This window comes from Balaenoptera physalus (genome assembly GCF_965194825.1).
Source record: "Balaenoptera physalus genome assembly, chromosome: 7".
Lineage (NCBI taxonomy): Eukaryota > Metazoa > Chordata > Mammalia > Artiodactyla > Balaenopteridae > Balaenoptera > Balaenoptera physalus.
In genome coordinates this window covers 1104907-1125205 of record NC_138886.1, presented here as the reverse complement: position 1 = coordinate 1125205, position 20299 = coordinate 1104907, and the positions used below count along the sequence as shown (strand labels likewise).

Below are 20299 nucleotides of genomic sequence, written 5' to 3'. Positions count from 1 at the left end.
CTTCCCTGGTGGCACAGTGGTTAAGAATCCGCCTGCCAATGCAGGGGACACAGGTTCGAGCCCTGGTCCGGGAAGATCCCACATGCTGCGGAGCAACTAAGCCCGTGCGCCACAACTACTGAGCCCGCGAGCCACAACTACTGAAGCCCGTGCGCCTAGAGCCTGTGCTCCACAACAAGAGAAGCCACGGCAATGAGAAGCCCATGCGCCTCAACGAAGAGTAGCCCCCGCTCGCCGCAACTAGAGAAAGCCCACGCACAGCAACAAAGACCCAACGCAGCCAAAAATAAATTAAAATAAAATAGATTTTTAAAAGTAAATAAATAAAATAAAATGTATTTGCTATGAACTGTGGTCCACCCACACCGAGGGGTCCCGCTCAGCCACGGGCAGGAACATCATGGACCCACTCACAGCCAAGACCGTCTCTGAGGCCCGGAGCTGAGCACAGGGCACTGCTGTGTGGTTCCAGGATGGCAGGGGCCAGCCGAGGGCATAGTCACCACAGGGGGGTGTGGGTGCTTCGGGGGATGGGTGGCCCCTCGGTCGATTGTGGTGGGGATTACAGGGGGATTACCTCTACCAAAATCATGAAACCATCCACGTAGAATGCGTGCATCTCAGAGGGTGTTTAGGGCAGTGAGGCTGCCCACATGAGCCCATATGGTGGGCACGCATCTTTACACCCCTGTCCAAACCCAGGGGATGCACCACACCAAGAGTGACCCCGGGCCGCACGATGGACTCTGTGTGGTCAGTGTGGCTTCGCCCCTGTAACAAGCGCACGGCTGGGAGGCATGTGGAGGGCAGGGGCGGCTGCACGTTGGGGCGGGGGTCTGCGGGAACTCTCCCTACCTTCCTCTCAATATTGCCATGAACCCAAAGCTGTGCTAAAAATAGTCTATCTTTTATCCTGGCGCCCTCCGCCTGTAAGTGGCGGGCGGGGTGTTGCGGGAACACAGGGGCCCCCAGGACCCCAGGCGATGTGATGGAGGCATGGCGGTTTCTCTTTTATGCTTTTGGGCATCAAATCCAACTGGCTCTTTCAAAACGAGCACTTATTACTTCGTGGGCTGGACAACACACACAAAAAAATTGATTTTCATTTTGGAATCGTAAAATACAATATAAATAAGCAATCTTGGGCCCAGAGGGCCCTTCCTGTCCTGCCCCAGACACAGGCCCCTGGCGTCCCTGCCCCTGGAGGACTCGTGTCCTATCTGGCTCTGGGGTTGGTGGGGGGAGCGGGGGTACTCCTCCCCTTGCCCGTGTCCCTCTGTCCCTCCACAGCACAGCCCACAAGTTCCAGGGAGCCAGCCCAGCGAGGGGAGGCGGCTCTTTCCCTTCTGAATGTTGTTCCTTCAAATGGTGGGGGAGCCGAATGGGGTGAGGGCTGGGGCACCCCTGTGCCTCCCGAGTCAGACCCAATAAAACAGTCATGGTCGTCCGGATCGCATTCCTGAGCCCTCGAGCCGCTTTGCCCCATTAACCCAGCGGAGCCTGGAGCTGGGACTCGGTGGTGGTGGCATCCTTCTCTGAAGCCTGGGGCGGGCGGGGGGGCCCGGGTACGACAGCCACCTGTACCCGCCTCCTGAGCCCTCCACCAGCCCGGGGCTCCGTGGGCAGCTGTCCACAGTCGGCCCCGAGACGACGGGCCCTCGGGGCTCCCAGTTCCACCTAGGGGGCCTGGGGCTCGTGCAGAGCAGCCTTCCCGCCTGTCCCAGGGCCGCTGGTGGCCTGCCTGGCCCGCAGCCTGAGCCTGGGGTTTCCGGCCATTGTCGGGGGTGGGGTGGGGGAGGGGTTTGGCTCAGGAAGCTGTGATCCCCAGGCGGGCCTGGCGGTGCTGGGCGGGAGGGGGAGGGGACATCCTGGCTGAGAGTCCAGCTGGCGTCCTCTGGGCCGGGATGGCAGCCCGTGGCAGCAGCACCAATACCCTAGATGTGGGGGTGATTCCCACACCTGGGTGCCTGCCGGGCCTGGGGAGGGGCCTGACCCGCATCCCCTCCCTCACCGGGAAAGGACGCAGGGCCCCCCTCACAGGTCACACTCTGGCGCAAGTGGGGAATGCAGAGCCGTTCCCCAGAGCAGGATGTTTGGTGGAGAACTCACAGGGAGTCAGGAGACTCCAAGCACCGCTCACCTGGGACGTCTGGAATCCTAGACACAGGGCGGGGGAGGACGGGGGCAGGAAGGGGCAGCGAGAAAGCACTGGGTGGCCCGGATTCTAATCCTGGCTCTGCCACATGCCAGGTGGTCTGGAGGGGCGGTCGGCCTCTCTGAGCCTCAGTTCACTCCTGGTGCAGTGGGGGCCGAGGAGGAAACCCAAGATTTAGCCAAGGGGTCCTGAGTAATCATTGCCACGGAGGACACTGGGGCCCAGAGAAGATGGGGCTTGCCCAGGATCGCCCTGGACCCCGGGGGTCCTGAACACACAGCCCAGATCAGACCCCAGACTGCTGCTCTCCCCAAGCTGCTGGGGGCCCAGCCTTCCTGATCCTGGTCCCACATCCCTGGATTGGGGGCCAGGGAGGCGAGAACGGGGTCGGGCTGGGCCTGTAGGTGCTTCCCAGGCATCAGGGTGAGTGTCGGGGACCCCCTGCCACTCCCAGGGGCTCCAGTGGCTGAGTCCAGCACATCCAGGGGAGGGACAGGCTCCTGAGGGGTCCAATGTGACCCCTGGCTCACAGTCTGCAAGGAGGGGATGGCTCACGGGCCACGTGACGTCCCGTGAGCTTCAAGGGGCCTTGGTTCAGCTCCGAGCCCGGCCCAGAAAAGGCCACAAACTCTGGGTCCCACGTGTGCATTTCCTACTCCATCCGGGGGTCCCGGCAGGATCCGGCAGCAGCGCCTCCAGCCCTCCTGGGGTTAGCAGGGAGAGTGTGACCAACCGCCACCAGCTTGGGCAGCTCCTCAGACGATAAAGCACAGAGGGACCTCTCAGCCCAGAAATCCCACTTCCAGATACGTTCCCGAGAGAAGGGAATACAGGCGTCCACACGAGAACTTGCACACGCGTGTTCACAGCAGCCCGAATGCACATCAGCTGAGGAATGGGCAACACATGTCCATCTGCACAGTGGAACGTTATTCGGCCGTAAAGAGGGACGAAGCACTGACTCACGTTACAATACGCGTGAATCTCAAAAACATGATGCTGGCGGGGGGGTGGGATGAACTGGGAGATTGGGATTGACATGTATACACTAATATGCATAAACCGATAACTAATAAGAACCTGCTGTATAAAAATAAATAAATAAAATTTTTAAAAAACAAAGAAACAGGACGCTGAGTGAAAGAAGTCACACACACAAGCCCCCACATCGTAGGATTCCTGCTGTAGGAAACGTCCAGAACAGGCAAGTCCACAGAGACAGAAAGTAGATCGCCGGTTGCCCAGGGCTGGGAGGTGCGCACCATGAGGGCTATGGGGAAGAGACAGCATAAGGACGCAGGTTTCTTTCAGGTGATGAAAATGTTCTAAAATTGACCGTGATGATGGCCACTCAAGTGACCGTACTGAAAGCCGTCGACTTGTGCACTTTGAGCTGGTGGCTTGTGGGGTACGTCAATTACATCTCAATGGCACTGTTATATTAAAAAAAGAAACCACTGGCTGGCCCTCGGCTCTCACGGAGTGCCGGCCCGTCCCGGAGCTCTGGCTAAGGTCACACAGCTCTCGGGGCAGAGCCTGCTTGTTTGGAGCAGAGTTGCCTGCCGTGGGCAGGGGGGCTGAGCAGCTGGGGGCCGGGGGAGGCTTTCTCCTCCTCTCCTGGGCCTGGTGGGGGGGGGTCTCTGTCCCTGCACACGTGGGCCTCTCTGGAGACCTGTAGCCGCAACGGGATGGCCACGGCGCTCCAGCCCCACACCCCGCAGCCCCTGGGCCAGGCTCTGCTCTTCTCTGGGCCTCAGTTTACCCCGGTGGTCCCTAAGACCCCAGGAGCCCTGCACCCAGGGACGGAGGAGGGCCCTGCACCCCCTCGCCCAACCACGGGGCACGGGAGCTTTTCACCGGGAAAAGAACCCAGACTAAATTTACGCCCAGGCCCGTGCCCAGCGGGGAGAGGTCAGGAGGCCCCCACCCGGCCCCTTGACGCAGTTCCCTTTCCCCTCTGGAGGGGGTTTCTATTGTTCTCGAAGCCTGGCTCCCAATCTCCCGCACACTCACTTCCTGTTTCCTGGCTGAGAGGAAACAGAGATTTCTGGCCGGGTAGCCACCCCCACCCCACCCCCGCCTGTCTCTTTACATTTTTAAGGATATTAAATTGCAATGATCACAGGCGGCTTGGGAGCTGACTGTGAGGCCAGGGGGACCTCAGGGCCACCCACGGGGAGCTCTGCACTTGGGGGGCACGGGCCCCTTTGAGAACCTGGTGGAAGCTGTGAGCCCCTCTGCCCCCTCCCCCAGAAAGGGCTTGGGCGCATGCTGTCCACCGTGACAGTGTTTAGAGACCCCCAGATCCCCCCCAGGGCTCCCCATCTGATCTGACAAGCGGGGAAACTGAGGCAGGACAGCTTCCAGCCTCTAACCTCCCTGACCTTTCCGGAGCCCACGGCCGCCCCACGGAGAGGCAGACCCTCCTGGCCACACGGTCTCCCTGCGGAGGGGACCCCCCCCCGCTGCTCCCAGCAGCCCCCCTGGCCCCCCAGACGGATGGGATGATGGGCGGTCCGGACGTGGGGCCCGAGACCTGCCTGGGGGTGGGGGCCACCGTGCCCACTGCCCTGCAGACTGCTGGAGGTTGGAGGTCAGACTGCCCGTGACGGTCTTCGTGACCCTGAGAGGTCAGCCGTCCTCCACAAACGGGGTCAGATGGCAGAGTGAACCCCGCAGGGTGGGCCTGAGAGCCTGCGGGAGCCACATACACGCAGCACAGCAGCCCCAAGCTTCAGCCGTCCCTCTTGTTATTTTCTTCCCCGAAGGCCTCGGAGAGCCTGGCTCCCGGCTCTCCGTGAGTGGGCAGGGCGGGGAGGAGACAGGATGGCCCAAAACGGGGGCGCTGAACCGTGGCCCACCTCCGTTAGCCTGCTCCCCCCTCCACACACACACGTCGGTTCTCTGGAACTTCCCTTTCCCTCCCGGGAGATAAAGTGTTTTTTCCCCTCCACGTTAACGGCCGCCCCATCCGTCAGGCTTGGCAAATTGCAGCCTGACCGTGAGTGGAGCTTCCGTCCAGGGTGCCAGGCAGGGAGCGCAAGCCTCCCTCCCTCAACCCCCACGACAGGGGGAGCTCTGAGGGGCTGGGGGCAGCGTGGGTTCCAGGCAAAGCCGGGCACTGGGACAAGCCCGGGCCATGGGGCTGAGGACCCGAGGATTAGGGCCTGGCCACAGCCCCAGGAGGGAGGGTGTCAGGCTCTGTCCTCGGCTCTCCCTGCTCAGCGAGGCTCCTGCAGGGGTCAGCCCGGACCACCACTGCCCACCTGCCAGCCTCCAGGCGGGACTGGGTGCCCAGCTCCTGGCCATAGTCAGCACCTTGACCTTGACCTTGACCCCGACCTGGCCAACAGCTCTAGAAACAAACATTTCATGGAGGCTCCTGGGAGCCGGAGATGCACTGCACACCCACAGCAGAAATTATGCCAGGGGACCCCCAAGCTTACTCCCCAGGGGTGGTCTCTCCTCTCTCCACTGCCCAGACCACTGGTGCCCTGGGACATTCACTGTGCCTGCATTTTACAGACCGTTCAGCAAAGCAGAGGCTCGGAGCTCGGCCCCCTCAGAGCTGCCCTGCTCCCCAAGTGCCCCCTGCCCGGCTCTCACCCCCACCCCGGTGTCTCCCCCATAAAATGAATCTGTCCCCAGGGAGGAAATCTGTTGTTCAAAAAATAAGATTTTCTCCATCTCCCTGTATTAAAGAAATAACAACACAGCAATACCCCTGCAAAATCATCAGAGTGGCTAAAGTGAAAGAGTGGAGAGCGATTAAGTGCTGACGAGGCTGCCAGGCACTGCGGGTGGGGGAGACCTGGAGAAACGTTGGGCAGTGGTTGGTTTCATGCCTCTCCTGGAAGCAGCGACTCTCCCAGGAAGTGTGGTGACCAGGATGGGTCAGTGGCAGAGCCCATGGAGACCCTCTGGGAACCGAGGTCGGGGGGCGGTGAAGGACGTGTTCTGGGCCTCCGCCTGAGCAGCAGAAAGGTTGTGACAGCTGCGTGGGTGGTCCCCAGGGAGGGAGGACGGGGAGCAGCAAGGAGAAGAGGCCAAGGGTCCCCTGAGGGTCTCCTGCTGCCCAGGCACCCCTGGGCTACACGACCAGAGCTTCCATTTCCCGCCAGTCGACCCTAGATGGTCATCTTGCCTTGTGAGCCTCAGCTGCATCAGCTCAAGGGTAAGACGTGAGTCCTGCACACGCCGCACGGCCGTGGGCACTTCTAACAGATGTGCAAGGCAGGAGTCAGTGGGGGTTGGGGGGGAGGTGAAGACCCCCAGCTGCTGGACAGACCCCATTCTCCCTGTGGGACCTCTGGCTCCCTTTGGGGCCTGGCCCAGCACTGGAGACAGCTCACTGGACCCAGGGGAAGGCGAGCTCCCTTCCAGCCCCACTGGGGACGGGTCACTGGGCCAAGCGCCCGCGTCCCTTGATGAAGGGTCAGCCGCATCTGGCGTGAATCTGGCTGACAGAGCCATTCTGTCCCCGAGGCCAGCGGGCCACTCCGGGGGATAAACAGGAAGCCCCATCTCTCCCCTGCTCTGTCCGCTGGTCCTTCCCTCCTGCAGCCCGGCTCACACGCCGCACCCGGCGCCCCTCAAGCCGCCTCAGATGCCCACGCTGGCCTCTGCTGGGGGCTTGGTCCATCCACTCCTGGGCCTGTGGAGGCCAAAAGCCCGGCGGTGAGGGCTCCCAGGAAGGTCCCAGGAGGACCAGGAGACCCCGGCCGCCCCCGCCATGCCCCCGGCCTGACCAGCACGCTCTGGGAAGGTAAGGCAGCACGACTCACCCACAGTCAACCTCAGCACGCCTGTAGGCAGGCTGGGAGGCAGCTCCATCTCACCTACTGACCATGGAGCAGATGGGGAAACCGAGGCCCGCTGTGGCCAGAGGCTCCAGCCGTGCGAGCCAAAGCTGGGACCAGAACACCAGCTTCCCGACCCCACTGGGGCCCTGCCTTGGACGCCACACCCAAGGTCAGCGAGGCTCCGGACCCGGGTCTCTGAGCCACCCAGGTGTGGACGGCCTGGACGGCCTGGAAGTCGCTGACCAATCCCACCAGGTGGCCAGCTCCACGCTGGGCCTGTGGGGTGGGGGTAGCCGGCCAGAGGGGGGCCTGCCCTGCCCTCAGGGGAGGCACCAGCTCCTTCCCGAACTGACTCCTGCTGTGGTGGTGTGCTAGATGATCTCGAACAGACTCCAGGGTCGGGCGGGTTGGGGGCGGCAGGGGGGCCTCCTTTAGGATGGGGGTAGTCCTGGCCCACCCCAGGTAGACTCCCCCTCCAGCCTGGACCACAGAGTGAGCTCCACCCACCCCAGCACCCGGGAAGGGGGCCCATGGGGCAGGAAGCACCCCTGACCCCTCTGCCAGCCCCCAGGACCCTCCTGGAGTCTGAGAAGGCACCAGCCAGCACCAGCCCACCCTCCTGTGCAGCCCCCTCCCCGTCCCGGACCTGCCGCAGGTTAGAGCAGGACCCTAGCCCATCTCCCGCGTCTGTCTCTGAGGCTCTGGGACCTGAGAGTGGAGGGCACCGTGGGGTTTTAGGCGACAGGCCGGGCCAGGCTGGCGTGTGGAGCCAAAGCCTCCTTTCCTTGCCCTGGTTCTGGTCTCGGCCCAGGAGGGGCTGTGGGAGGGCAGAGCTTGTCGGGAGGGGGGTCACAGAGCAGTGGGGGTCCCAGAACCAGTGGGCAGCAGCGGGGGAGCCAGGGCAGGGAAGACTGGGATGTGGAGGACCCGGGACTCCGCCCTCCCCATACCTGTAATTCCACCATTCAACCCACCATTCTATCTCTGTGCTCTGGGCATCCTTCCAGAAAGTTCCCTAACAGGCTCATGCTTTAGAGGGAGGGGTGGCCCATTAACCGTTACACAAAGTTGGCTAATTAGCTACTCCCAACCTCAGCCCGTCCCCTGGCAGGGATAGATCTGCCCCTGGAGTGGGGGTGCAGGAGGAACTGGGGGCTCACTGAGAAAAGAGAGAAAGGGGACATCTTCTGTCCTGATCCGTCCCTGCTCACCTGAGGTGAGTCTCTTTCCTCCCTGGGCCTCAGTCTCCGCAGCCACACACAGAAGGCGCGGGGCCCAGCCAACCCTGATGTCTGCTGTTTCTTCCACCCAGGGGCACAGAGCAGATCCCTGGGCCTAGAGTTAGGGTTAGGCTTAGGCTTAGGGTTAGGGTTAAGGGTTAGGGTTAGGGTTAGGGTTAGGGTTACGGTTACGGTTAGGGTTAGGGATAGGGTTAGGGTTAGAGTCTAGGTGATGTGGGCAGAGGGTCACCTCCTTGGTGGGAGCAAAGCCCAACCTGGCCCCTACACTCTCGAAAGTACACTCAGCGGACATACTCAGTGTATGGTTAGGGAACCCTAACCCTTCTGGACAGATGTGCCCTCGGGTGGGAGAGCCAGGGGGGCAACAGTGGGCCACGTGGGTTGGAGGGGAAGAGATGGGGGGATGCGCACCCCCCAGACCTCCTCCCGCTCAAACCAGCAACGCTTGACAGCCCGGGGCCTCCTCAGCCGTCACTACCACCTCACTGGCTGGCAGCTCTCTTGGCCCCATGGGACAGATGGGGAAACTGAGGCCCGGAGAAGAGAAGGCCCTGGGCTGACCCCAGCCTCATGCCTGCAAGAGACCCTCCCATGGGGGTGGGGAAGGGAGCAGTCCCTGCTGACCACTGAGACCCGCCAGAAAGGTGGGCAGACTTCCCTCCTGCTCTCAGCGGCATTCGGGGGGGCGGTGCGGGTTGGAATTTCCCAAGCTGCTCCGGCCTCCCTCTTGGCCCGGACATCCAGTTGGGTGGGGCCGGAGGGAGGTAGGGCTGAGCAGAGATGCTCAAGGCCAGAGAGTCGGAGAAGGTCCCACCTGTGGGTGGGTGAGTGCTGACCCCAGAGCAGGGCTTGGACCCGAGGACAATGGGGTTTGGGGGGCGCTGCTCACTCAGAGCCCTCAGCCAGGTGTGTCCTCAGTAGCTGCCCAGTTCCTTTGGGCACCCAGCCAACCAGCATCGCAGCAGCAGGTGTTCGGCCTGCGGGTCCCCAGCACCGCCTCAATGAGGAAATTGAGGGTCCGAGCTGGGGACCGGACCACCTGGAGGAGCTCAAGGAGCGCCCCCTTTGGCCACCTAGAGGCTCCTGCCTCCCTCCCGCAATGCCCCCCTCAGCCTCTGGAAGCCAAGGGAGGAGGGGGGCCTGGGAACACGCTTTGCCCTCCTCCGAAGAGGACCCTGGAAGTAGGATTGGGGGCTTTCGCCCCTGCTCGCACACGCCCAGGAGTAGGGGGCCCACCGCCCCACTCCTAGAGAAGGCCTGAGCCTCTGAGCTGACGTCTGCCCCTCTCCGTCACCCCCACCATGGCCACTCTAGGCCCCAGGGCCTCACAGAGCAGGCTGTCCTCAGACCACCCAGCCTCCGGCCCCATCCCCAGCTCTCTTCTGGCCGCTCCCACCCCCGGGCCCTGGCACACACATCCGAGGGTGCCGGTACACGCCCTGGGGGTCACAGGAAGAACGGGCCCCTCTGTGGAGCCGCGCTAATGTGGTCCCACCAGCTTGGTGGACGCACGGCCCTGGGAGGGCCCTGTGGGCCAGCCACGTCCTCTGTCACACACTGGGCCCAGCTGGGCCCCAGGGTCACCAGCCAGGCTGCAGCTGGGCCCAAGCACGGTCTCTGGCTGCTTCAGGGTTAGACTCTGAAGTCCCCGGGGACAGCTCCCCCACCCCTGCCCCAGCCACTGGGCCCGGCCCCTCCCTCGGCGGCCCCCCACCGCCCCTCGGCCTCCTGTTTGTTCACTGACAGATCCCCGTTATCAGCGGACAGCACACACAGGAAGTCCGGCTGGGAAGGGCCCATCCCAATCCCGATTTACACGGGGACGGAGCATAAAAAGCCGCCCTTCCTCGCTCCGGGAGGAACCTCCCTGCCCCAAGTCCACCGTCCCCACGGCCGAGACGAGTCCACCGTCCCCATGGCCGAGACGAGTCCACCGTCCCCATGGCCGAGGCGAGTCCACTGTCCCCATGGCCGAGACGGAGGCTCCAGCCGACGGGACAGGCAGGCGGCCTCGGGAGTTGCCTCAAGGCGGCCGGCGAGGGGTAGGGCCCAGCCCTGGCCTGAGGGGGCAGCAGTGGTGGCCATGGCCGAGCCCGGCCCAGGGCGGCACCAGGTACGGCAGGGGCGGCCTTGGAGGGCAGGGAGCGGGAAGAGCAGGACGAGGGCCCCTCTGCGGGCCCTGTGGACCGCGGGCCCCTGCGGGCTGAGCTCTGAGGGTCTGCACTCCACTAGCTGGGGCCACCGCATCACCCCCCACTGGTGCCATCCTCACCTTGGCCAAGGGCACCCGCTGGGGGTGGCACAGTCTGGATGCCCGTCTGGCCTGCCCGACTCTGACGCTTACGCTGGGTGGCCCAGCCGCTGCTGTGACCCCTGGACGGAGAAGCCAGTGCAGCGGCCTCCCTGCCCCTCGCATGCCCTCCCGAGCCCGCTCTGCTTTCCCGGGGAAGCCCCCGGGTTGGCAGTAAGGCCACCTCAGCTGGCCCCTCTTCTCTGCGACCTGCGTGTCCCGAGGGCATCATCCCCCAAGGGTGGGGGAGCACCCGAGGGTGTCGGGGAGGGGCGCCGGTGGGGGTGGGAACCCCAAAGCGAAATCTAGAGCCAGGAGGAGCCATGCAAGCGGGGGGCACTGAGCACAGCCCCAGGAGGAGCCCCCGTCTTCTGCCGCGCCGGCTGGGGGGCGGGCAGAGGCACAGCTTGGGGCGGCGCAGCGTGGGCGCTCTCTTGGTTCCCCTTGCGCCCTAGGGGAGCCCCCCACCCAGAGCAGCCCAGGTCCCTGAGCGGGGGGGCCCTTCCTGGCCCCAGACAGTCTTGTTGTCACGTCCACCCCAGCAGTCTGTGTGACAAATAAGATGAGAAAGCAGGTGCTAACGGGCCGCCCAGCTTGGCCGCGGAGCGAGGACCAGCCACCCAGCTCGCCAGGCTGCCCCTTCCTCTCAGGCCTGAGGTCAAAGGGTCAAGTGACCAGCTTCAGGGCCTGGATGGGGGCAGGGAAGAGGGCAGGGCAGATCTCCCTCCAGTCCCCCTACGCCGGGCCCGTAACTCTTTACTGCCTGGGGCTGCCTGCTTGGGTTGCGGGGGGAAGAGACACCGCCACGCCAGGGACCCCCCCTTCACAGTCACAGGCATCCCAGCCCCAGCCACCCCAGCCACCCTCAGGTCATCTTCCAGGGGCTGCCAGGGTCCCCCGGGCCAGGAAGGGGCTCCTGTCCAGCCTCCTGTGTCCCCTCCCTTCCTTTACCTCCTGTGCACCAAAGTAGGCCTGATCCGGATGCCCCCCGAGCTGAAGGCCCCCCTCCCCATGAACCTGCAGCACCCCAGGCTTTGCAGAGCTTTCCATCCCGGGTCTCAGGACCCCCGGGCAGCAGACACACCGAGGCTGAGGGTGTGGGCAGGCCTGAGAGGCCCGTTCGGCTCTGGCCATCAGAGGGGTGGGGGTCTGTAGGCCAAGTGCAGGCCGAGCTCCCACAGCCGCATGGAGGCTGGCCCCGTCCCCCTCCCCAGCCCCTGGATGTCACGGTGACCAAGGCTGTGCGCTAACCCACACTGTGTCTCTGATCGGCAGACCCCGGCACAGGGGAGGAATGGGCGGCCCCCACCGCTCAGAAGAGCAGCTGCCACCAGTGTCCGGGGCATGAGGGAGACTGCTTCTCCAGGTGAGTGCCACAGGTGGTGCTCTGGGCAGCAGCAGGGGGGCCTGGCTGGGCCTGGGCACGTTTTACACACGTGCACACACACACACACACACACACACACACACACGCACTTAGGCGAACAGGGCCTGGGCTCCAGTTCCAGGGCAGAAACTGCCAAGAGGTGCAGGCCCAGGGTGTCATGCACACTAATGGCTGTAACAACGCTGGTGCAGAAATGCCGGAGCTCCCCAGGGGAGGAGGTGGTGGGGCACGGGGCACCTGGTTCCAGCTGTGCCGGCTGCTGTCTCTCAGTGGGCACTGCTGGCCACTCCACCACATGGGGCTGCTTTAGCCCATGTTGCAAATGTGGAGAGGGAGCCTGGAGACGAGAGGAGAGGTGACTGGCCCAGGAGCCCCCAGTGGGGGACTCCTTTGCGGCCTGAGGAGCACTCAGGGGTGGTCCCAACTGTCCTGAACAAAGGGGGCACCAGGTGGGAGCGTGGCAGGCCCCCTAACCTGGCACACTGGCTGGGAGGGAGGCTTGGTGTCACACCTAGGACCCAGCTGGGCTCTGCCGAGCCCCGCCGCCACCTGTGTGATCTCTGGAAGTACCGGCTATGAGCCTGGGGATCACTGCCGTCCACCGCACGTGTGGCCGCAGGGCAGCGGTCAGCTTTAGCCAGCCCCTGGTGCCTGGGGAGCTGGCCACCCGGTTGCTATGGCCATCCCCGGGAGTCGGTGCTCAGCCTGGGGGAGTCGAGAGCTAGCTACCCGCGGCCAGCGCGGGCTCCCCATGCGGCCTCCGGGCACCTGGCTGCTGGCTCAGCCCTGCGTCCCCGCGAGCCGGCTGGGAGGGGCGGCAGCGCTCGGAGGCGGGTAGTGCGTCAGGAGACCCGGTTCCAGCTGACTCACTGCTCGGCCCCGGGGGTGCCGTCCGCCGCGGGGCCTCAGTTTCCCAACCTGCGCAATGGGGGTGGGCGGGGGTTCGGAGCCCACCCAGGGTGAGGGCGGGCCGGGAGCGGGCCGGGAGGGGCGGGGCCGGGGTTGGCGGGCGGGCGGGGCCGGGGCCCCTCTGCGCGGTGGCGACAGCGGCGCGTGCGCGCCCCGGATCGGGCGGTGAGTGCGGAGGGAGCGGGGCGCCTGGCTGGGGGCGCGGGGACGGCCGCGGGCGGGGGGGTGTTCGCCGTTCGGGCTGGGGGCGGGGGCCTCGCCGCGCGCGGAGCTGGGGGGCGACGCAGGGCGACCGCGGGGAGTCCAAAGGTGAGCGGGCCGGGAGCGCCGGGCTCTGCCGCGCGGGCACCCGACCCCCAGCCCGGCCCCGGATCTCGCGGCTGGGTCCGGAGAATGGGCCCAGCGGCCTTGGGAAAGGGCGCCCCCTGCTGGTGACAGGTGACCCGGGCCGGGCCGCGCGGGGGTCCGGGCGGGGACCCGGGCGGGGGAGGGGGGGGCGCCGCAGCCCCTCATCCCCGTATCCGGGCCCTGCGGCTCCCCCAGGGCCTGACTCAGAGCCTCGCGGGCCCCGGACCCCGCAGCCCAGGCCAGCCGTACCCTGCGGTGGCGGAGGCGGGGGAGGTGTCACTCCACCCTCGCTCCCACTCCCCACGGAGCCGGCCGTGCAGGGGTAAGGGGAGACATGGGGTGGGCGGTGGAGAGGGCGCACCCCCAGGGAATCAGTCTTGTAATCTCACTCCACCTCTCCGCATCCACCCCCGCCCATCCTAACGTCCAAAACACCCCTCACGGTGGAAGGGGGGAATCCAGGGCTATCGCCCTGCGGTGGAGTCAGGCCCCTCCCTCTGCCGACTGTCTCCCCGGGTGGGGGCAGCGAGGCGGCAGCCCGGGTCAGGTGGGAAGGAAGGTGGTGGCAGGGCTCGTGCAGACACTCAGAGGGGATGGGACATTATTGCTTATCATTCTGGAGGCACCACAGACCACCCTGCCCTGGCCCCCCCTCCCCAGCAGGGCTGTAACACCAAAGGGAAATGAGATTCTGCCAGCCCAGCACAGGCTGGTCAGCGCCATCGGCTTCCTCTGGCTTAGGGGAAAAGCGTGACTTTCAAAAATCAACTCTCTTCTTTTAAAAAGCACGATTTCCTTTCTAACCAGCTTCCGATAGGTAGGGGAGGTGCTTGGGGTGGATGTTTGTGGAGGACAGTTACATTTGCATGAGATGCACCGCCCTCCAGGTGCCCGGTGTGGGAGAGCTCAGGGTCTGCGGAACCCCGGAGGCCCCTGCCCAGCCCTGCCAGCCTCCCGGCCCACCTCTGCCTTCCTGGGGCCCACTCCGCAGGGCCACCTGTCCCCACCATTTCACTTCTTGCCTGGACCACCACCAGGCCCTCTGCCTAACAGTGTGCCCCCCGCAGAGTTCATCTGCCGAGCCAGCTCTGACTGGCAGGACATGTCCCTGCTCAGAAACAGCTAAGAAGCACCCCCCCCCCCGCCCCAAAACTAAGTCCAACACCTCAGCTGCCCGCTGCAGCCTCTGCCTGCTCCGCCAGCCAGCCCTCCCCTCTCAGGCCCGTGACAGAGAACAGGCGGTGCAGGAAAGCCCTCGTGCAGCTGCCTTCCTGCCCAGCCCAGGGCCACGTGGTGCCGTGGGAAGAGCGCGGACCGAACACCCAGCTGAATCCCCGCATGGACCAGGCGTGGCATCGCCTCCCTCTGGGTCGGCCTGGGCAGGCATCTAGGGCTCAGTAATGCTCATGGTGGCTTATGGGACTGACCATAAACCAGAGGAGCCAGAGGAGGGGCCTCCAAGACCCTAGTGGTGTCTTTGAGGAAACTGAGTCCCAGAGTCCCAGAGAGGGAGGTGACTGTACCCAGCCTCTGCTCCCCGCCCCCACCATACACACCAGTTCATCTCCTTCCTGTGCCCTTTCCTTCACCGGCGGGGGAAGGGGTCCCCTGCAGGGCCGGGCTCAGCCCACCTAGGGGAAACCTCGGATGGGGCGCCCGGAGCATGCGAGCAGAGAGCTCCCAGCTCCCCAGACCCTCGGCTGTGCACACGGAGAGCAGCCCCGCCCCCGTCCCCTCGGCTTGTTGCAGACCATCAGTTCCCGGCTGGGGCTTCCCGGGAATCCCTCTCTGGGCCTCCCCGGCTCCCATCCACAGCCAGGGCAGGGACGGTGACCGGCTCCACTGGCGTGTGGGGCGGCTGCTCCAGTCCCCCCACCATCTGGGTGCCCAGTAGGGCCACTGTCTTGGGAGCCCTGGAGGCTGTCTGCACTACCGGTTTAGTCCCGGCAGGGGAGTGACCCCCCACTTAAGTGCAGACCCCGGCCCCACCCTGAGGAGGACCATGGTGGCCCCTGCCCGCTGGGCACCTGCACCCCAGTGGACCCCCAAGCCACCACGGCTGGCTCCCGTCTGGCACGTGAGGTCACTGAAGGCCTCAAGGGCCAAGCCAGCTGGGATGGGTTCCTGCCCTGCCACTAACACCCCAATTGCAGACTGAGGTGGGGAGTACAAGCCCTGCCCTGTGGGAAGGGCACCAAACCCAGCCAGGGGACGGAGACGTGGTCCAGATGCCCGCCCTGGGCCCCCACCTTCCCCAGTGAACTTGACCAAGCCCAGCGCTGTCCAGGTGTCCCTCTCCCCAGGCGAGGGCTTCAGCGTCTGTTCCCAGACCCCGGATGTCGTGGCCCTTCTGTGGTCCCTGGGCGGGCTGTATACGGCTGGTGAGGGGCCGGCCTCCTTGTCCAGGTGGGATGGGGGTGGGGAGAGCTGGCACCGCCCGTGGAGGCTCTGCCGCGGCGGTGAGAGGTCCCAACAAAGTGGACGAGCTGGGCAGGTGTCACGGAGCCAAGAGGCCAGTCTCCACGAGGGGCACGGGCTCGAGGCGGGATCTGCAGAGGGACTTACAGGGTTGTGCTGTGTGCTCCAGGCCATCCTGAGGAGAAGGCCGTTCCATCCGGAAACACAGGCCATGTGGGGCTCCCAGGAGCTGCTTCTGCTTTGGTTCCTGGTGCTGGCGGCGGGCAGCACCGAGCACGTCTACCGGCCTGGGTGAGCCGGGGCTCGGGCCTCTGGGTGCTCGGGAAGTGGGGGTGTGCGGCCGGGAGCCCTCGGCCCCTCCCCAGGGCAGCCCCAATGTTTGAGGAGCCGTGGCTTCCCTGGGCTCCTGCTGACCATCCTTCCCATGGTGACACTGGGAAATCCCTTCCCCACTTTCCGGCTCCCTTGGGTTCTGGGGCTGGGAGGGTCACAGCCCTGGGAGCCCCCCACTGACTTTCTGGCCCCCATCACCCCATAGCCGCAGGGTGTGTGTCATCGGGGCTCCCAGGGGCCCCGTGTCCGAGTCATTTGTGCAGCGTGTGTACCAGCCCTTCCTCACCACCTGCGATGGGTACCGAGCCTGCAGCACCTACCGGTGAGCGCCGCCTGCCGCCGCAGGGCCCCATCTGCCATGCACAAGCCCCGGGGCCGGGAGGGCAGTGCGCCCCAGAAGGGAAACCGAGGCCCAGAGCAGTGAAAGGACTCGCCAAGGCCACGTCTGAGTGGGTGGCGGAGACTGACACCTGTTGTAACCTGGGCAGTCCCGACTCGGGAAGTTACCGCCGTGACCTCAAGTATCAGCTACTACAAGGGCATCTGGCGCATCCGCTCCCCACCCTCATTTTAGAGGGGTCCCCCACCCTGTCTGCTCCCCTCCACTTTGGGGGCACTCCCACCCCCACCCAACATCGCTGGCTACAATCTCTTACCCGCTTGGCTCCCTGAAACCTTCCTCGTCCTGGCCCTGCCCTTGGGGCTCCAGAGGGCACCCCTCTCCCCATGGCAGCCCCCGACAGTTACAGATGGAGATCCTACCGCCCCCAGCACCTAAGATGTCCCAGTCTGTGCCAGTGAGAGGGGCGTGCATCTCTGGTTCTCTGCTGTGGGAATGTGGCTTTAAAAGATTTTATTTTCTGTGAGGTTCTTGAAGACCTCCCTGGTGGGGGATGGGAGATGGTGTGGCAAGCCCCTTCCCCTCAGGGCCTAGATCCCCGCCCCTAGAATAGGAGGCTGTCCCCCGGGGTGCCACCTCTGCTCCACGCCAGGCTCAGCCAGGCTTCCTTCCAAGCCTCGGGGTCCTGCTCAACACGGCAGGTTGGGCCGGGGAGGTGGCTTGTGCCGTACCCTGAGGTGCCATCCCTGGGGGAGAGGACCTCTGGGGGAACACCTGGGTGACCTTGTCCACACTGGGGGAGACGGCTCATGTGGTTCTGGAGGGCAGGGGGACGGAGCCAGCCTGGAAGGCAAGCGGATGGGGAAACCTTGGCTGGGCCCCTCTGAGCTGCCCCCACCCATCCCGCAGGACCGTCTACAGGACTGCCTACCGCCGCAGCCCTGGGCCGGCCCCCGCCCGGCCTCGCTATGCCTGCTGCCCCGGCTGGAAGAGGACCAGCGGGCTGCCCGGGTCCTGTGGAGCAGGTGAGGGCCCCTAGCGCCTGGGGTCAGTTAAAGTAGAACCCAGCGAGGGAGCGGTCCACCCCGCTCTCCAGACCCGGGGCCAAGCACCAGCTGCTTGTCTCTCAAAACCTGAGTGAGCATCTCCGGCACGGCACCCCTTCCCTGGCTGCCACCCCTGCGGGGCCCTGGGGACTCTCCTGAGTTGGTGACAGGCCTCCCCACCCACCCACAGCAGTATGCCAGCCACCGTGCCAGAACGGAGGGAGCTGTGTCCAGCCCGGCCGCTGTCACTGCCCTGCAGGATGGCGGGGCGACACCTGCCAGACAGGTGAGGCTGGTTCCGCCCTCCCAGAGGGGGAGGGGCCTCCGGGCACCTCCTGTGTGTCCTGGGTAGCCCACCGATGGGTGGGTCTCGAGGGGGCTCAGGGTGGGCCCCCCTGCCTGACAACCCTTTCCCGCAGACGTGGATGAGTGCAGGGCTGGAGGGGGCGGCTGTCCCCAGCGCTGTGTCAATACCGCGGGCAGTTACTGGTGTCAGTGCCGGGAGGGGCACAGCCCATCTGTGGACGGGGCACTCTGCCTGCCCGAGAGAGGGGCCCCCAGGGTGGCCCCGAACCCCGCGACAGGTAAACTCCCCGCTTGCCCCCCTTGCTGATGCGCCTGGGGGGTGGGCGGGGAGGGCCCGGGGTGGTGGGGGTGACGGGCGCACTGGAGGGTGGACGGGTGATGGCTTCCCACGGGGACCGCGGGGAGGGCCTCAACTCAGCCCCGAGTGGAAGGAGGCGCCCACGCCGGGGTCCCGTTTGTGTCCCTGCCCGGGCAGCCTGGAGACACAGCACCTCCCTCCGCTGGTGACGGGACATTATTACTTTTGGTACGCGCTGTGACACTTCAAACTCGTACCGTGAGTAATAATGCGCCGTTGGCAGCCCGGCACCGAGAGCGAGAGCGCGGCACGGACCTCAGCCCGGACCACCTCAGCCCGGACCCCCTCAGCATGACGGGGACCCCAGCACCGAGGGGCGGGCGGGGTGAGGCTGCGTCTGCCCAGAGCCACCTCCCGGACCTGGAGGATGGCCTTGGTGGACGGCCAGCACCCAAGGTCGGGGGAGGACTCGCCACGACAGCTGGGGCGGGAACCCGGTGCCCAGGGCTGCGCCCCGCACCTGGAGCAGAGGCTGGAGGCCCCGCGTCGGGAGGCGAGGCCAGCCGCGGTGGGGTGCAGGGTGGGGAGCCCGGCGCCCCTGACTCGGCACCTGGCTCTCCCCAGGGGCGGACGGTGAGGTGAAGGCGGAAGTGCAGAGGCTTCAGTCCAGGGTGGACGTGCTGGAGCAGGTGAGGGCTGGGCCGCGGCCCGGGGGCCTCGGCCTGGGGGCGAGGTTCAGTGGGGGATGGGAGATGGTGTGGGAGCCACAGCCTCCTGGGCGGGAGGCTTCCCGGCTGCTGACAGCCTAGGGTGCCCTTGGCCTGGGCGCCGTGCTGGGCAGGGGCAGCGGCCGGTGTCTGGGATGCCAGGACAAGAGGGGCGGGGCCACAGAGAAAGAGGACTCGGCCCAGCCCACCCCCGCCTTTGTCCCTGCAGGGACAGAGTGCCCCTGCGGCCTTTCCGCAGGGTCCTTGGCCCGAGACCCCTCAGCCGCCCCTGTCCACCCCTCCTAGCTCCTCCAACCAGGGGTCCCAGGCCTCAGGGACCATTGGCCAGGCTGGCCTGTGTGACATCCGTCTGTGCCGCCCCCTGCCCCGGTCTCCTGGCGCAGAAGCTCCCTCTGGTGGACGTCCAGGGCCCTGCAGCTAGAACTGAGTCTGGGGGTTGGCGGTGCCCTTGCTGGCCACCCTATTATCCTTAAATCCTTGTGGAACAGAGAGGGTAAGGGGCTGGCCCAGGGTCACACAGGCCCTTCCCCACCGGGCCCTCTGCCTGCCCCGTAGAAGCTGCAGCTCGTGCTGACCCCGCTTCACAGCCTGGCCTCGCGGGCCCTGGAGCACGGGCTCCCGGACCCGGGCAGCCTCCTGGCCCACTCCCTCCAGCAGCTGGACCGCATTGACTCTCTGAGCGAGCAGATCTCCTTCCTGGAGGAGCAGCTGGGTTCCTGTGAGTGCCGTGGTCCCTGTGACCTCCCCACCCACAGAGTCCCCCTCTGGTAGCCTAGGACCCCCGAGGCTGGGGCCGGCTCCTGCCCAGAGAGGCCAGAGGGTGCAGGGGGGGGCAGCCACAGGCCGAGTGGGCAGATCTGGCTGGGCCGGAGGGTGGTGGGGAATGGAGACTGCTGACCCCAGCCCTGCCCCTTCCACCCATAGGTTCTTGCAAGAAGGAGGTGTGACAGTCTGACCCAGGCCCCCGCTCTGGCTACCAAGAGCCCGAGGACACCGGCCCCACCCCGCCCTGCCCTGGGCCGTGCCCCGCCACCTCTCCGACCAGGAAGGCCCCCCTGCCCCACGTGGGGAGGTGGGAGTGCGGGCCCTCCTGTGCGAATCCAGCCCCAGCCCAGCCAGCACTCTGGCCTTGTGAGCAGAGCCCGGCCAGACCCCTGCGCCCCCCGGCCGGCTCTGCGGGCCTGGTGGGCCCACGGCTGAGGAAGGTACGAGGGCTTCCTGCCCAGGGCCTGGCGCCTGTGCTGCTCACCAGGCAGCCCTGATCATTGTCAGAATAAAATGAGACTTGAGCTGCTGTGTCCGTGGATGGATTGCGGGAACATTCTGAACCTGACGGGCTTCCCCCTGGCCGACCACCACGTGCTGGGAGGGAGGAGGCTGCCAGCGTGCCCCCTGGGCCCTCCTAGGCAGGGTCGGGGTGCCCCCTCTCCAAAAGGGGCTGGAGCAGGTGGTTTCGTGAAGGTGAGGCTGGCCACAGGGACAGCCCCCGCCTCCCCGCCCCCCCCCAAGCTGGCCCCACCCCTAGCCAGCAGCCAAAGAGCAAATCTTCAGCCTCCTTCCCAAGTGCCTGCCTGACCCCTGGGCATGCCTGCCACCCCCAGTGGAAGAAAGTATTATAGGATGACCGTGGGCCCAGGCCCTGGCAGGGGGCACCACCAGGGGCGGAGGATGGCGCTCCCACACTCCTCCCGGGGGGGA

General features: G+C 65.7%; 1 protein-coding gene across 25 annotated transcripts; it reads left to right on the top strand.

Moving 5' to 3' along the window:
• The first annotated feature begins 10046 nt into the window (after positions 1-10046).
• EGFL7 (EGF like domain multiple 7) lies at positions 10047-19890 on the top strand. Of its 25 annotated transcripts, XM_082469311.1 has the most exons (10): positions 11838-11854; positions 15286-15513; positions 15720-15841; positions 16089-16205; positions 17133-17248; positions 17460-17555; positions 17689-17853; positions 18498-18562; positions 19157-19319; positions 19526-19635. In XM_082469311.1, exons 2-10 carry the CDS (start codon positions 15469-15471, stop codon positions 19546-19548), a joined length of 912 nt encoding a protein of 303 aa, XP_082325437.1. In that variant the 5' UTR covers positions 11838-11854; positions 15286-15468; the 3' UTR covers positions 19549-19635. The 25 variants fall into 25 exon arrangements, 22 of the variants coding, with proteins under 22 accessions (XP_082325428.1, XP_082325432.1, XP_082325427.1 ...); XM_082469303.1 differs by lacking the exon at positions 19157-19319 and having other exon boundaries at positions 11789-11854; positions 17463-17555; positions 19526-19890; XM_082469300.1 differs by lacking the exon at positions 18498-18562 and having other exon boundaries at positions 11790-11854.
• Positions 19891-20299: the final 409 nt, after the last annotated feature.

Coding starts and splice junctions, on each gene's coding strand:
- EGFL7 (XM_082469292.1), top strand. CDS start 15,469: ATGTCGTGGCCCTTCTGTGGTCCCTGGGCGGGCTGTATACGGCTG. Junction 15,514..15,719: donor GGGCGGGCTGTATACGGCTG/GTGAGGGGCCGG, acceptor TGTGTGCTCCAG/GCCATCCTGAGGAGAAGGCC. Junction 15,842..16,088: donor GAGCACGTCTACCGGCCTGG/GTGAGCCGGGGC, acceptor ATCACCCCATAG/CCGCAGGGTGTGTGTCATCG.